The sequence below is a fragment of the Girardinichthys multiradiatus genome, chromosome 10 (assembly GCF_021462225.1).
Source record: "Girardinichthys multiradiatus isolate DD_20200921_A chromosome 10, DD_fGirMul_XY1, whole genome shotgun sequence".
In the NCBI taxonomy this organism is placed as follows: domain Eukaryota; kingdom Metazoa; phylum Chordata; class Actinopteri; order Cyprinodontiformes; family Goodeidae; genus Girardinichthys; species Girardinichthys multiradiatus.
The window spans coordinates 18,733,788-18,751,265 of NC_061803.1; the positions used below are offsets into that span (position 1 = coordinate 18,733,788).

At 41.4% G+C, this 17,478-nt stretch overlaps 1 protein-coding gene across 11 annotated transcripts in view; it reads right to left on the reverse strand.

Moving 5' to 3' along the window:
* Positions 1-94: 94 nt before the first annotated feature.
* Positions 95-17,478, reverse strand: part of tanc2b (tetratricopeptide repeat, ankyrin repeat and coiled-coil containing 2b) — a 223,682-nt gene continuing 206,298 nt past the window's right edge. For 9 of the 11 annotated variants that reach the window (XM_047377855.1, XM_047377857.1, XM_047377853.1 and 6 more), the window contains 10 exons: positions 14,714-14,807; positions 13,229-13,362; positions 12,883-13,006; positions 11,875-12,050; positions 11,651-11,783; positions 10,078-10,107; positions 8,860-8,951; positions 5,971-6,117; positions 5,716-5,816; positions 95-4,502 (listed from right to left, as the gene is read on the reverse strand). In XM_047377855.1, the coding sequence (XP_047233811.1) occupies positions 2,444-4,502; positions 5,716-5,816; positions 5,971-6,117; positions 8,860-8,951; positions 10,078-10,107; positions 11,651-11,783; positions 11,875-12,050; positions 12,883-13,006; positions 13,229-13,362; positions 14,714-14,807 (3,090 nt within the window). In that variant the 3' untranslated portion in view covers positions 95-2,443. The remainder of the gene's footprint in view (positions 4,503-5,715; positions 5,817-5,970; positions 6,118-8,859; positions 8,952-10,077; positions 10,108-11,650; positions 11,784-11,874; positions 12,051-12,882; positions 13,007-13,228; positions 13,363-14,713; positions 14,808-17,478) is intronic. The other 2 variants (XM_047377856.1, XM_047377858.1) reach the window with 1 other exon arrangement.

Sequence of the window (17,478 nt, forward strand, 5' to 3'; positions counted from 1 at the left end):
GGCAACAGTGCTACCAACTGTGCCACCGTGTAGACCCCACTTTTTATGAACATTTAATGCAAAATGACATAAGTTATTTATGTCCTTCTTAATCAAGAAGAGTCAGTCATTTTCTACCACTTCTTCCATAGTGGGTCACAGGGAAGCTGGTGCCTATCTAAAGCAGTGTATTGGTGGGGAGGCAGGGTCCACCCTGGACAGGTCACCAGTTCATCACAGGGCAACACAGACACAGGACAAACAACCATGCACAACCTAACCATCATGTTTTTGGACTGTGTGAGGAAGCTGGAGTACCTGGAGAGAACCCACGCATACAAGGGGAGAACATGCAAACTCCATGCAGAAAGACCCCCAGCCAGGAGTCGAACCCAGGACTTTCTTGCCGCAAGGCAACAGTGCTATCAACTGTGCCATTGTGCAGCCATAATCAAGGTAAAAATCCTTATTGTCATTACAGCAAATAAAGCCTTATAATTGCTGACTAGAATTTGCATGTTTCCATTGGTATTTTCATGGCTTATCTTTGGTGGTGTGCTTCCAGTCTTTGAGGTCGGAAGGCCTCCTTACCATCACCCTAATATTTAGTTCACTCAATGGATGCTCTATCAGATTTAAGTCAAGACTCTGACTGGGCAAAACATTTATATTAATTCCAGTCAGATGTAAAACATGGTTTCCTTCAAGGAGATTATGTTATGGTATAATGAAACAAACTTGGGGCCACAATGTTTCTGTTGGGTTGCATCTCTTCAGCTGGAACTGGAGATTTTCTGGGAGGGTGGATGAAATTATGAACCGTCCCAATTTCATTATCATTGTGGTGCACAAGCAGGCAGTGGCTAGGCACTGTTGTTTTTTTTCGTCGTTACTATAGTTATGTTATGCCAAAAGTTTGTTGTACAATGACAAATAAATCTCCTTATTAAATGCCTGTCAGTTTTGACTCAAAGTCTTTAGATGTTTGGTAGAAACCTGAAGATAAATTTCGATTTTCAACATCTCAGTGAGTTCAAAAGTAAAGTGTTGAAACCGGCCTAGCCAGAATCCAAAACTAAATCTGACAGAAACTGTGTGGGGTCACCAGATAGGAACTGTGAACAAGAGGTTTTCTCAAAGTCTCACAGTTTTAGATAACTTTTAGAATTGGCTAATACCAAGAAGACTAAAAACTGTCCAGTAATTAAGAAAAAAGCTTCAGCACAGCATCATTTTAAGGGTGTTCACACATATGCAACCAGATTATTGCACCTGTTTATTTTTTTTTATTTTCCCTAAAAAACATATTTTGTTTTTAAGTTGAATAATGCAAGATGCCACTTTAAATGTTGAATGGTTTGAAAATCATTAATAATGAGCTTATTTTTTTAACAATACAATAATTAGGTATTTAACAAGATACTTAATGTACCTTTCTACACCCATTATAAGAAATATGATGCTAAGTAGAAATTTAAATTTGGATTTTTTTAACTTTAACCAGTTTTTAGCAAACTAAAATCCACACAGAAGTTGCAGCAATTTATTTTTGGGAAAATATTGACATTACCTTTGAATGAAAATAAAAACATAAAAATGTTTGGTGTTTCAGCCAGAATGGAAAATATGCTGTCTGTAATCTGATCGTATTAGGACCGTTCTCCGAGAATAAATCAAAAACGTCATCCTAAATAATTTGTAATTTATTGCAGTCGCTTGCATCTTACAAAACAAAACGTTTTTTTTATTTTTTTTTATTTTGGCATAAATGTATCAAAGCTTGCCTGTCCCTTATTTTTTCCACTTCCTCATGACTAGCAGTTTGACACAGTAGCAGGGCTAACAAAATAAAATTCAAAATGCAAACTATTTTTTGTTTTATTTTCTATGTACAATATATAACTTAATTATAAATATTGTCATTTTTCTCTAAGTATTGAGTCATAGAGCCATTTGCTTTTTCGGAGCAATGTACAGTATTGAACAGATAATATTGTAGTACATAGAATAGAGCCTACACAGCAACCTTGGTTAAGAGCACACTTTGAGAGAACAGAAGATGAGCAGAGAGTCCACGAGCACAGTCTGATGAAGAGCACGATCACTCTTCCAGTCCCATTTGGGGTGGTCACTTGTGGTCTCTTTGTGCCACTCTAAGTCTTGGAAGTGCACTGGTTGAAGAATGAGATGAGAACTCAGAAGCTTTCTGTTGTTCAGCCTGTGTGCAGATTATGATGATGAAATTATAATTTCAGTATCAGTTATGTTTTTTCAATATAGGATTGCGTCTAAATGCCTAAATGTAGTTTTCTCTCTTTGACTGGAGTTGTCTCCTATGAGTTCTTTTGCATGAGTTTGCACATGACACATACACAGATTACATGTCACATTTGTGTTTTTTTTCTTTTAGATGAATATTTTCCCACCCTCTCTTCCACTGACGCACCAAGTCCAAACTGTCCACTCACACATTCGACTCCACAAATGGTCTCTTTGGTTTGATGGGGGAAGTGGGGCCCTGATTCCGGGAGTCACGTGACAGCTGGCGGTACATGTTGTCCTGGTAGGCCTGTGCCACTGGCAGAGTCCTCGCCACCTTCACATCGGGGTACGTGGGCACTTGGCTGACCCGTTCCAGAATATCACTGCCGCGGGAACCATTGGCCAGTTTACCCAGCGAGGAGGGCTGGGTCTGGGAGTAGTAGTCCTCCTCCAACAGGTGTCCATTTTGGGCATTGTTGGTCTTGTTGTAGTAGGCAATGTTGCCCAGAGAAGCTGGAGGACTGTAGGTGGAACCCTGCTGGACTAGCTGCCCAGGGGAGGTCGGGCTAATAGCAGAATCCATAGAGGTCATGGGCCTGGACCGTCCGGGCTGATGCAGGTACTGTTGAGTCCGAGCTGTCTTGTCTATGATCCCCATGAAAGGCGTATTCCTGGAACGGGTGGTTTCACCCTGATATAAACCGCCGCTCTGGGAGGGAGAGATCGGGGAGATGTCATCACAGGTGCGCTCATATGTTGCTTGCAAGGGTATCTCCATCTGCTGAATGGATGCAGATGGCCTGAAGGCCTGGGCTAAGTTGGAAGTGGATCCAGCTGAGATGTTGTTGCTAGAGGGGGAGAATCGCAGGCCTACACTCTGAGAATGGATGAGAGGCCTGGGGGTGGGCACATGCTGTTTCATCTCAGTAGTATTGGCACTCACGGGGCGTCTCACCATGTGGGGGATCTCAGGAGAGCCCAGTTGACAGGGAGGCATGGCGTTGGCACGCTCCAGTACATGTTCAGCGACTGGATAGTAGGCGGCAGACTGGCTGCGGCTTATCTGAGGTGTCTGGCTGTAACGGATGCCCGCCGGGCCCCCGCTGCTGGCGCGGTAGGCAGAGGAGGGGCGCTGGGGTAGCTCATCTTTCAACAGGTTCGACTCCATGACCCCTCCTCGGCCGCCGTGCTGACAGAGGGCCCCAGAACTCAGGCTGGCCTGGACCTGGGGCATGGACCGCCCATCCAAGGACGGCTGGTACACCAGGCGGCTCTCCACGTCCACTGAGCCCCCCTGATAGCGACCACCAATGGAGTGTCCCATCGGACCACTAAAGCTGTTGCCCAAAACGTTGGGCTGGTTTGTGCGGACGATTTGGGCGATAGAGGGTTGGAGGCGAAGGCCTTGGGCTTGGTGATGCTGAGAAGCTAGAGATGGTTGTGAGGTCAGCTGGAATGAACGCTGGCTGCTCATTTTGGAAAGGGGGGATTTGGGTCGGCCAGGCAGCTGCTCTGTCTGGTAGCGCACAGGAGACCCAGACTGGGACCTGTACAAGCAAACACTTTCCAACGGTGGACTAGCTCTGTACTGAGCTGCCCGACGTAAAGGGGAAGGGGGAGGGCTCTGATGATCCATCCCCTGACCGCCGCTGCCCATTGGAGGAGGGCTAAAGCGATACGACTGTTGATGAACTGGGGAAGTGTGAGGGGGGCTGTGTCTGTAGTGGGAGTTTTGATGTGTTGGAGAAAGAGAGGGCGATGGGGGCTGGTATGAACCTCGAGTGGGGGAGGACATGGAGGAGGAGGTGGGGAGGTATTCATAAGGCTGGCCCATGGGTGAACCCCCAGCTAGATAGATCTGATCTGGGTGTGTGGGAGAGAGGGGTGGGCTCTGTATGACAGGAAGACTTGACGGATTGGTGAGAGAATCTGGAGGTGGCAGTACCAATGACATGGCCTCCAGCTCCTGCTCCAGGTAGTCCTCATCCTCAAATAGGTCCTGGACGGGCTCCATGTCCTCCAGCCGGGGCTCAGGAGGAGGTGGAAGAGGCATGGACAGGGACAAGGACTCCTCCTCCTCTGGGGGAGGTGTTGGGGGTGGAGAGGGTGGAGGCTCCAACTCAAGGTCCTGCCGGTGGTGTTCTTCCTGGTTGAGCTGAAGGCATTCCTCCTCCACCCTCTGGAGTAGCCGCTGAATTTCTCTGTTATTGGGGCATAGCTTTATGGCTTCATTCAGGTCCTCTAAGGCTTCAGGAAATTGTCTGGAAACAGGAAAATTGTAATATTTTAAGAAAATAGGTCAGCAAACACACATTACATCAAAAAGAAAGTTGGAGGTAATGAAAGAAAATCGCACGCTGATTATTTTAGCCTCTTCTCCATTTTGTAAACCCCAGGTAGATGTTTTGCCAAACAATAATTTCAGGTTATTTTTTATTCAAAAGAACTGGCCCAATCAGAATCAATGTAGAAAGAACAGAGTATAAAACAGCGTTTCACAAAGTTAACAAGCTACAATGTATTTAAATTATGGCTGAGAATAAAGTATTCTACGTCAAACATTCAATGACAGATGTGGTCTCAGGCCCACCTGATGCAATCAATTAAGGGTTTTATTAGTTGCATCAGGTGTGCCTGATAAAACAGATTACACTGGCATGTTAGAAACATGTACAAAGTCAGTCCTCGAGGGCTGCTGTCCTGCATGTTTTAGATGTTTCCCTGCTTCAGCACACCTTATTTCCATTGATGGCTGCCACATCAATGACTGCCACAAAATTCCTGAGGAGGCAGGTGGTCAAATACCTCAACTGACTGCAAAAGAACTGCAGCAAGACTTGGTGTCAACAGATAATGAGGTTTCAGTTTCCACAGTAGTCACTATAGTGAACGTTGATGGGGTTCCATGCCAGAACTCTAAGACATATACATACACTTGCCCAAAAGCACCAGAAATGCCAGCTCCAATTTGCTCGCAACTACATATGTCAAACAGGCATATCTCAAGAAGATAATAAGAGTGGCCACATAGTCATCTGTATTGAAAATCTCTGGAGACATTTGAAAAAGGCGGCTGCGGCACACAAACCAACCTTTGCCCATATGGAGCAGGCTAAGATTCTTCAGAGATTAAATATTTTGGAATATGCAGGAGTCATTAAAAGTGGCCTTTTGTGCTTAATTTGGAAAAACCTCTTGTAATATCATTTATGTTAAGCTAAATAAATTGTTCTTTGTTTGAATTGTTATGGCAAACAGCTGCCAAAACAGATGATTCTCCACGGTTTGAGCACATGGGAATGAAATGGTCTACTTACAGGTACGAAACTGAAGTAGGAAGGGTCAAAATGGCAATGCATCGGTAAGAAACAGGGATATGAAATGGAGAAGGGGCGAACTGACCCAGGGGAAGAACAGCAATGGAGAGTTATAATAGGTGAACCCTTGATCTTCAGAAGGATAAAAAGGGGGTACCTGCTGCTACGTTTGGCACGTGCTCTGGCATAATAAGCCTCATATGATTTTGGTTTCAGTTCAAGTGCCTTGGTAGCAAATTCCTCAGCCATCCCAAAGTCCTGCAAAGATTGAAATGAATAAAAAAATGGGATGAATCGCAAAATAACCTTATTGTAGGTTAAACCCCAGTAAGTCAACCTGTTTATCTGTTTTATCAGTGACATTTTGGTATTTTTCCATTAGTCATTAGAGTGGGATCATTCACAGACTTACATTCATTTTTCTCCGACATCGGGACAGGTTGAGGAACAGCGATACTTTGAGTTCCCTGAATGTCTTGAGGTCCTCACTAAAGCCTTCACGTGGAAACTTTTTGAGAGCATACTGGTAACGTTGAGTAGCCTCCTTCACCTTCCCCTTCTGTTGGTGAAAAAACACAAATAATGCTATGTTGAACTTTTTTCAATAAATTATAATTGTTTTGTGTCCTATCCTGGCAGCCTAGCCTAACAGTATGGTGGGTCTTGTCATTTTGAGGTGTCAGGTCAGATTTGCTTGATAAATTTAGGAACAATAGATATTCTTCCTGTTGTAACATTTACTTTATCGAACTATTTCAATAAATTAGGATATTATCACAAAGTTTTATTTTGGTAAAGCAATTCAAAACGTAAAACTCGCATAAATTGATTACTCAGAGTGTTTATTTCTCTTGATCGTGATAATTATGGCTTACAGGTATTGAAAAATACAGTTTCTCAGAAAACCTTTACCTCTAATAAGACCAATAAAAAAGGATTTTAAATACAGAAATGTTATGTTATGGTCGACACAATCCCAGGAAAGACTGCTGACTGTCCAGAAGGCAGTCATTGACACCATCCATAAAGAGGGTAAGCCATAAAAGGTCATTGCTAAAGAAGCTGGCTGTTCACAGAGTGCTGTATGTAAGCATTTTCAAATGTGTGGCAGTAATAAAGTGCGCAAGCAACAGGGATAATTACAGCTTTGAGGTGTTTGTGAAGCAAAGCCCATTCAAGAGTTTGGGGCAGATTCACAAGATTTGGACTGCAGCTGAAGTCAGAGCTTCAAGATCTAAAGCTAAAAACTACATGTAAAACTCTGCTCAAATTCCTTAACTTGCGCGTTTCAGCTTGCAAGTATGGATTTTGACCAGACAAATTCCAGTCATAAATATTTTGCGCTTGTAATCCAGACTGCATAGTTGTAAAAAAAGCTTTGTAAAAACACAAAAACGCTGGAAATCTCAGCTTTGTGCACGTGAGGATAAGAATGTGTGTGCTTGTAAAACAGTGTTCCCTCTGATTACCAGCCCCATTTTAGATATGATCAATCTATCCTTAGAATATGGATATGTACCACAAGCTTTTAAGGTAGCTGTAATTAAACCTTTACTTAAGAAACCTTCGCTTGATCAAGATCATTTACAAAATTACAGACCTATATCCAATCTTCTGTTTTCATGTAAAATTCTTGAGAAAATAGTTGCTAATCAAATGTGTGAACATTTACACAGCAATGACCTGTTTGAAGAGTTTCAGTCAGGCTTCAGAGCTGGTGGTTCCTAGAGTCTCTAGAAGTAGAATGGGAGGCAGATCTTTTTGTTATCGAGCTCCTCTCCTGTGGAACCAGCTCCCAGTTTTGGTCCGTGAGGCAGACACACTGTCTACTTTTAAGGCTAGGCGTAAAACTTTCCTTTTTGATAAAGCTTATAGTTAGAGTGGCGTAGGTTATCCTGAGCTATCTCTGCAGTTATGCTGCTATAGGCTTAGGCTGCTGGAGGACATAATGACCACTTTCACTATTTCTGCTACATTGTCATTCTACTCTACAATTTTGTGTTATTTGCTGTTATTTCAGCTTTTAACTCTATGTTCTCTCTCTGTTTTTTGCTTTTTAGAAGCTACATCTGACCTGGCCCTGTGTTTAGCAGTGGCAGTTTCTTGGAAGGGGACATCAGCGAAGCTGCTGTTGCCAACAACTTAATATTCACCTTATACAGATGATGCACTTGACCCTGTCTTTCAGTGATTAACCCTGTCTCTCCTAGACATAGCTACTGGCTGAGCTTCTACTGTGACTAACCATATGTGCTCTCTTTCATACTCTAGACTTGAAAACTGGCTCAGAGTTCATCTGCTTAGCTGTCTTTCTCTCCAAGATGAAGCCACTATAGAAGCTACAACCATTAATGTTTCACTTTTCTTTCCTATAAAAATAACTAGTGGATCAGTGCTTCTGTGTTCTTTGTGTGTCTCTGCTCTGTTCTCTCAAACCCCCAGTCGGTTGTGGCAGATGGCTGCTCACACTGAGCCTGGTTCTGCTGGAGGTTTCTTCCTGTTAAAAGGGAGTTTTTCCTCTTCACTGTCGCTACATGCATGCTCTGTATGAGGGATTGCTGCAAAGTCAACGCCAGTGACTGTCCACTGTACCTACATGCTCATCTGGGAGGAGGGAATGCTGCAAGTCACTGACTGGGTGCAATCTGTTGGGTTTTCTTAGATAGAAAATCTTTTAACCAATTTGAATAAATAACTGAATCTGACTGCACTGTTTGATAGTTACAATTAATTGGAATGTATGAACCTGACTTGAAATCTGTATGATTCGATTGAAATGACTTTGTATAGTGCCTTGAGACGACATGTGTTGTGAATTGGCGCTATATAAATAAATAAAAAAAACTGAATTGAATTGAATCTACCACACATATCTTGGACAGGGGCTGCTAAGCCACTGCTGAACCAGAGGCACCATCTTACGGGGAATAAAGAGAAGATGAAAGACACCAGACCTGACAATGCAGACGAGCTGAAGACCACTATTCATGCAACCAGCAGAGCCACAGGCTGAACGCCTCCATGCCATGTCATGCAAAAGGAGCCCTGACCAAGTATTGAGCGCATATATTGTACAGCACAGAGAGATACTTTTAAAACACTTACATTTCTGTATTAAATCTTCAAATTTCATAAGAAACTGAATTTTGGATTTTTAATGAGTCTGTCTATACCTTTTGAAATAAATTAATGAAATAATTAACTTTTTATTATTATTAATTAAACTTATAGAGATTACCTGAAAAACATTTGAATCACAGGATGATACATGAGCATTAAGATGAACTTCCTGTTTTCTAACCTTGTAGAAGCTGTCCCCCTCCTCGATGAGTTTGCTGAGTAAGATGATCATGATGTCGGGTTTGGAGGTGGCCATGGCCCACGTGGCTGGACCTGCACAACACAGGAGGGACAGGATGAAAACAAAAACACAGTGAGAAGGGCATGCGGTAACATAGAATTTAAGAGGGCATGGGAGGGAGCAAGGAAAGTTTAACTTGGATACACACCACAACAGTAAGACCACAGGACTCAGGACAACAGTCAAAAATGGGGAATGGAAGAGAGAAAACAGGCAATCAAATGAAGAGAAAAGATAAAAAAAATCTGCTCTAAAACCTCACTTTGGGAATTCAGGCCTCAGTCAAAAACTGTTTGCAAATGTTCCAATTTAAGTCTAGAATATAACTGCAGAAAACAGTCATAGAAAATAGTCCAATCAGAATAGGTTTTAAAAAGATTGTCACCTAAAGCATCAAACATCTCTAAATACGATTTGGCTCAGGCAAATGTTGAACAAAACAAATACAATTATAATTTTAAAACTGTAAATTGACAAAAGAGATCTGTAAGGGGGCAGATATTTTTAACTGTACTGTAAGCGAGTGCTGATTTCCACATTAAAAAAAAGAAATCCACCCAGCAGATGGATTTGTTGTTAAAAATAAAACTAGCGTGTGTCTGTGTGCTGTATCTGCGCAAAAGCAATTCTTGACACACACTGAGAGATTAAAACTATGTGAATTTGCACAAGTAGACCTGGTGCAGGTATGGTGAACAGAACAAGGCAAACAGGTGATGTGAGGGGGTTCCATGAAGGTAATCTGTCCGCTGAGCTGCAGGTTAAAGGACAAGTGCTGCTGAAATGGCCTGGCTGACACGGAGGAAACATCTGAAGGATGACTGGGGGTTACCACTGCAATCTACAAACACGTGCACATTGTGAAAATCAGTTCCACATAAGCAATAATGAGGGTTTCTGTCATGCATATGATGTCGCAGGCTGGAGACCGGGCATGCTTTTATCGAACCACTTTGGCGTTAGCATCTACCTCTAGACAATCCTGAGCGTGTCAATGTCACTGCTAATACCTTTGCATGTTATTATTTGTCAGTTTGAGAAGGTTTTTGGTAGCTAAGCTTGCCTGCTGACACTTAGGAGCACACAGACAACACAGAGAGAGGAGATAGAGCTGTCAAAATGCCTGGTAGGGTGAGAGGTCGACAGCCTTGGCTTTACCTCGGGGCCGACTGGGCAGCGTCTGACATCCTGGTGCCGGTGAAAGAGGCAGGGGGGGTTTGGAGTGGAGGCAAGAGTGAGGTGGTAGAGGGTGAGTGGGTGGGGGCCGGAGAAAAATAGTGGTGTGGGAGTGCAAAATGAGCAAGAGGAAAGAGAAATAACAGGTGGGTGAAAGAGAAGGAGAGGTGGTAGTGGTGGATGTGGTGGAGGAGAGGTGAGAAAAGGAACACAAGCAGCAGTGAGAAGCGCAGGAGGTAAATGCCTTGGCAAAAAAAGAAAAACAGATACCGAAAAGAAACACCACAAGCGCTAATAACAACCTGTCTCTGAGTAACTGCAGAAGAATGGAGAACGAGGATGTGATTGAGGCAGGAGCGACAGAGACAAACCGAGGCACTGAGAGAAAATGATAGAATGAGGAAAGCCAAAAAACAGTGGTACTGTTGTATAATAAAAAGACATATCAGAGCTCTAAATAGCTGAAAAGAGACAGCAGTATGGGGGGCAGATGAAATACAGCAGAAGAATGTTCTGCTACATGGAGTCCATGGCTTATTGCCACAGAATACAGTAAGGAGAAAGATGTGTGTAGAGGATAAACAAGAGCACGTCCATCAGTACATTTGCCCTTTGTTACCTTCTCATGCAGCTCATTCTCCAACTGCACTGCAGGATATGTTTGACCAACATTTCATTTTACATTATTTCCTACCCCTTAAACTCTTTCATGTTTTCTTAAGTTGGTCAACTACAAACTTAAAGGGATTTTGTGGGATTTTTTTATGAAGATCAACAATTGCGAAGTAGAGGGAAAAGAATACGTGGTTTTAAATTGCTTTCCAAACAAAAATGCAGAGTGTGTGTTCTGTTTTTCTCAATTCTCAATTGGATTTAGGTTTGGACTTTGACTAGGCCATTCTAATACATAAATATGCCTTGATCTAAACCATTCCTTTGTAGCTCTGGTTGCTGCACTGTTGGACTTTGAACCTCCACCCAAATATCAGGCCTCTAACATGTTTTCTTCCGGGATTGTCATGTATTTTGCTCCATCCATCTTCCCATCTACTCTGACTAGCATTCTTTTTTCAGATGAAGAAATGCATTCCCACAGCATTATGGTGCCACCATTATGTTTCACTTTAGAAGAGGTGTGTACAAAGTGATGTGTAGTGTCATTTAGCATTTTACATGAAGGTCAACAAGTTCAAATTTGATATTGTCCAACCAAAGCATCTCCTTCTTCATGTTTGCTGTGTCTCCTACATGAACAGTGACCTTAAACTGCAATTCTCATGGCTTCCTTTCAACAATGGCTATGTTCTGACCATTCTTCTATAAAGGTCAGATTTTGAGGCATGGACAACTAATAGTTGCTCCACTTCACTTATTTGAAAAAAAACTCCTTTTCTACTTTGTGTTTGTAATATGACAAAATCTTAAAAGGTTCGAGGCCTATAAATACTTCTCCAATGCCCTTTAACTTATTTTATTGCATTTCCTTCATATCAAAGAGGCTGCGTTCATCCTGTGCTTCATTAAAATGCTCCTCAGTCTTTCAAACTTCTCTTACCAATCTTGGCTCCTTTCTTGAGCAGGGCGACCACCACCGAGGTGTTTCTGCAGCCCACTGCTCGGTCCAGAGGACGCATTCCACTGTAGTCAACGTGCTCTATCATGGCCCCATGGTCAACCAAGAACTGGACCTGGAAAAAAATTACAAAATACAGCAGTTCTGCTCAGACATTTGACTCCAGATACGTTGAAAAGTATTTTCTGAATCTTTCTTACGCGTACCACATCAGAGTCGCCATAGAAGGCTGCCAGGTCGAGGGGCGTGCGTCCGTTCTTGTCTGTGTGGTCAGTTGCGGCGCCGCTCTCCACCAGGTAGCGGACAACAGCTAAATGTCCTTTCAGACAGGCCCAGCTTAGAGCAGTCAGACCCTCCTTATCCATCAGAGACAGAGAAGCTCCTGGGAAAAGCAAAAATAGGAGCTACACCTTCAAATTCAAATTCCTTCTTGCTTATTTTTTGATTTAGATTTTAAAAATATTTCTACACATTTAATCTGGCTGCAGTTAACTGTAACTTTGCTCATTTATTCTCAAGGTGATTCACATTTTTTCACGAAAATGGGAACACACTTATCTACCAAATTTCTAATGACAAAGCCAAGATAAGCCATGTCAATTTTTAACTCTCAGTGTTCTCCATACTTTGTGCTACCTCAGCCATTCAGCCTTTACAATAGTTATTCAGAACACACATAGTTATTCTGCACACATGACCTCAGCTTTTCATACTTTTTAAATGATTAAACATGTTTTAAAAAAAAACTTTCACAAATGCTATACCAGAATACTACTCAATCTATTTGGTATTTGAAACTTCACTACTTCCACATACTTTCAGCTAGAGTCAGAGTTTAAACTTTGAACCTACATTTGAGCAACTGAATCAGGTGTTTTATATATTTTACCCTTTTTATACAATCCCAAGTTAGATTTTATGAATTTGTGAAAGGTTTTCATTTTTTTGGTTTGCGATCGTCGGTGTAAAAGGAAAGCTTTTAAAGTTAGTGACATCACTGATCACTCACACTCAAATGTTTTCCTGTAGAAACGTTTCTCCAGAATCTCTTCTTACTCCCTTAAATTATAACTTTTTCTTTATACATCAAAACTTGGGTCTTTTTGTCTTTTTTTCAGTGGTTTTAAATGTCTTATAGTGACGGTAAACAAAAACCAAGCTAATGTTTACTTTGCCGTCTTACTGTTGGTGAAGGTTTTACTGAGACACTTTACCTTGAGAGAGTAAAAACTCAACCGTTCCCAAATGTCCCTCTGAGGCGGCCATCATTAGAGGCGTACGACCCTGCTTATCGGCCATGTTGATGTCAGCTCCATGAGTGAGGAGGAGGTCTACAATCTGCAAAAACAAAATGTGTTCAGAAAATAACCTCAACTGATAGTTGGGAACTTTATAATCTGTTATTTAAGATGCGTACCTAGTTTTGGCAAATGTATTATTTAAAACTAGAAAATATTCAGTCTTATGGGAAAATCTCTTACTTTTTGCTAGGTAACTATAAAAACAAAAATAATAGAATAGTCACCAAGTTGAAATAAGTAAGAAAATGCTGTGACCGACCTGCCAATGTCCGTGTCTGACAGCGCTGAATAGTGGAACAATGCCTCGTCTGTTGGGCTGAGCCACAGCGGCACCCTGCTCCAATAAGAGGCGGCAAACCTCCAGCTTCCCGCGACCAGAGGCTGCAGTCAAAGCTAAAGGCAAACAAACAAAACCCAACGAGAAATGAGAGTGGAATGACGGTGTGTTGGTCGGCCAGAAGTCTCCTTTCTAGCTGAAAGTCACAGATCGCTTTGTTAGAAAGTTAAATCATACTCATTCCAGCAGATTCAGAAACAGATACAAGTATCAACCGAAAACAATTCAACATAAAAAAGCGGTACACAAAAGTTGGAAATGTACACATACTTAATCCCCTAAAACCCAGCTAAAATTCTTGCTCTCACAGAGCAAGAAGCAATTAGACACACTCCTGACCTGAAATCATTACATGTATAAAAACATCTCTCCATAGGATCAGCTTCTTCCATTCCAATGTTTCGATCATAAGAGCTAGCAATAAATAACTGTAAACGGTGGTAAATGTGGGCCGTACAAAAACACAGTTAGTAGCACTGTTGCCTTGCAGCAAGAAGATCCTCAAATCCCAGTCAGACCCTTTACGCATGAGGTTCACATGTTCTCCCTATGCAAGCATAGGTTTTATCTGGGCACTCCAGCTTCCTCCCACAGTCCAACAGCATGAATGTTAGGTTAATTGCTCTCTCCAAAATGTCCTCAGAAGTAAGAGTTTGTGATGGTTTGTTTGTATAGCATTTTCCTGAAGGAGACATTTTTCTCATTTATGATAATAGATTGGGTTTTTTAAGTGCAACAACTGTGTTTCTTACACTCAAAGTGGTTGCTGCCCTGTTTGGATGACCCTGCATCATCTTATTTGATCTTGGCTGAAGAAGGCCTTTGATCTGAGGTGCATAACTGTGTATATTTCTCTACCTCGCTTTTTAAAACTCAGCTTCCACTGCAGCTGTTGGCCTTCTGATCAGTTACAAATGATAAAAGTGTAGCTGAGTGAGTGCGCAGTCCCTCCTCAGCTGATGCTTGGGAACAACCATTTCCAAGTCGCAGATGGAGGAAGAAAGATTGTAATGAGGTCTTATAGCTGCAGGTTACAATGATGCATTACATTTCTCAGCACACTGCCACAGAACCATCAGACTAGTCATTTGAAACCCCTGGAAGAACTCCCTCCCTCCTTCCCTAACCGTCCCCTAGTGCCCAGTCTTGACACTTCTGACTGCATCGTCATCAGCCTCTGACACAGCAGCGGGCAGCAGACACATGAGAGAGATCACTTACATCTGCACTGCAGCGCTCTGCCTTACAGCGACACTCAGGAGCACCCTCTCCAAGAAAAACTGCATGTCTAGAGAGACTCCAGGATAATTTCCTGCAGCTGTCCCAGGACTTTACATCAAGACATCTTTCACTATTGATTTTTGTGCGGTTTTATGTGTAATGCACCACTATTGTAGGTATTCCCACCTGTCTCTCCCCACAGGGTGTCAAAGTTATTGATCTGAGCACGCTCTACTTCCTCTTCATCTTTCTCTGGCAGGTCCAGCAGGTAGGAAACAATCTGATGTAAGAAAACATAAAAGAAGGCACACATTAATGTCCTGGTTTACTTTCACCTTTTCATTTAGTTAAAAAAAATAAATCATATTTCTCTTTTTATTTGTATTCTTTATCTTATTCTTATATTAAGCTTCAAAGTCTTAAATGTATGCATATACTGGAGTTTTTTTTTCTAATACAAATTGACTACAGTACATTGCAAAAGTATTTACACCCCTTGAACCTTGTCTCATGTTCACGTTATCTTGCTACAACCACAAACAAACCCAATGTATTTTAATTAGGATTTTGTGGGATAGATCAACACAAAGTAGTGCATATGTATGAAGAAGAATGAAGCATGAAGAATAAGAAAAATGACACCCATTATTGTCCTGTATTTAACTTCAATATTCTTGGATACATTTTATTTAGGAGTCAAAGATGCTTAATACGAATTCACAGCACATTTTAAAGGTATCTACAGGGGTTGGACAATGAAACTGAAACACCTGGTTTTAGACCACAATAATTTATTAGTATGGTGTAGGGCCTCCTTTTTCGGCCAATACAGCGTCAATTCGTCTTGGCAATGACATATACAAGTCCTGCACAGTGGTCAGAGGGATTTTAAGCCATTCTTCTTGCAGGATAGTGGCCAGGTCACTACATGATACTGGTGGAGGAAAACGTTTCCTGACTCGCTCCTCCAAAACACCCCAAAGTGGCTCAATAATATTTAGATCTGGTGACGGTGCAGGCCATGGGAGATGTTCAACTTCACTTTCATGTTCATCAAACCAATCTTTCACCAGTCTTGCTGTGTGTATTGGTGCATTGTCATCCTGATACACGACACCGCCTTCAGGATACAATGTTTGAACCATTGGATGCACATGGTCCTCAAGAATGGTTCGGTAGTCCTTGGCAGTGATGTGCCCATCTAGCACAAGTATTGGGCCAAGGGAATGCCATGATATGGCAGCCCAAACCATCACTGATCTTCCCCCATGCTTCCCTCTGGGCATGCAACAGTCTGGGTGGTACGCTTCTTTGGGGCTTCTCCACACCGTAACTCTCCCGGATGTGGGAAAAACAGTAAAGGTGGACTCATCAGAGAACAATACATGTTTCACATTGTCCACAGCCCAAGATTTGCGCTCCTTGCACCATTGAAACCGACGTTTGGCATAGGCATGAGTGACCAAAGGTTTGGCTATAGCAGCCCGGCCGTGTATATTGACCCTGTGGAGCTCCTGACGGACAGTTCTGGTGGAAACAGGAGAGTTGAGGTGCACATTTAATTCTGCCGTGATTTGGGCAGCCGTGGTTTTATGTTTTTTGGATACAATCCGGGTTAGCACCCGAACATCCCTTTCAGACAGCTTCCTCTTGCGTCCACAGTTAATCCTGTTGGATGTGGTTCGTCCTTCTTGGTGGTATGCTGACATTACCCTGGATACCGTGGCTCTTGATACATCACAAAGACTTGCTGTCTTAGTCACAGATGCCCCAGCAAGACGTGCACCAACAATTTGTCCTCTTTTGAACTCTGGTATGTCACCCATAATGTTGTGTGCATTTCAATATTTTGAGCAAAACTGTGCTCTTACCCTGCAAATTGAACCTTCACACTCTGCTCTTACTGGTGCAATGTGCAATCAATGAAGACTGGCTACCAGGCTGGTCCAATTTAACCTCACAGTTTCATTGTCCAACCCCTGTATATGTAAAAAGGTATAGAAACCATGCCTGCCTTTTCCTTTCACTTCACAACTGCACTACTTTGTTGATCTATCACATAAACTCCCAATAAAATACAATGGAGATTGTGGACGTAACATGACACAATGGGAATTTGTTGGTATGAATACTATTGCAGAGGACTGTACCAATTAGTCTACATACTTTTTATTTTTTATACTAATGTCAACGTGTAAAGAAGTAGATAATAGCAAATGTGTGTAAAAGATAATGAATGTTATTTTGAAAGCAAATGTTCTTTTTCTTTTATATAAGCATTTTTATCTTTGTTTTTTTTATTATTTAACTTAAAAAATCTAAAACAGATCAAATAGTGCAAATATGTTAATAAATAAGAAAAGTGACAACAAATAAGAGAAATAATTGTTAGTGATAAAAGACTTGAAAAATATAATATGTAAAAAAACAAAAGTACATGTGATACTGGAATGAAATTAGCAGTAAGTATAAAAATGACTTAATACAGTAAAATTATTGGAATAGTTAAAATTTAATTTTAATGCATTAAATTAAATGATGTTGTTTACTATTTATTTTGGCAACTATTTCTGACTTTATTTGTAATAAGAGTGTACCACACACACACACCTCTCCTCGGACACACACAAACACCGCTGCTGACAATCAAACAGACTATTAGCCTATTTTATAGTCTGCTCTGGCACAAGCTATGCTTTATGTAAATGCTGAATACTACATACTATATTTTTATGTACATATTTTTCTGTGTTTTATTTTCTTGAAGGTTGTCTTCTAAGCATGTTTATTTTTTTCTATAAGTGTTTTTAATTTTTGCGTATTATGAATGCATTCTAAGCCGGGAGTCTCTAAAAAATTATATTATGGTTTCATGATGACAATAAATGCTCTTGATCCTTTTTAAATTGATTTCTATTTTAAATCATTGATTTTTCTTCTTCTTTATTCTT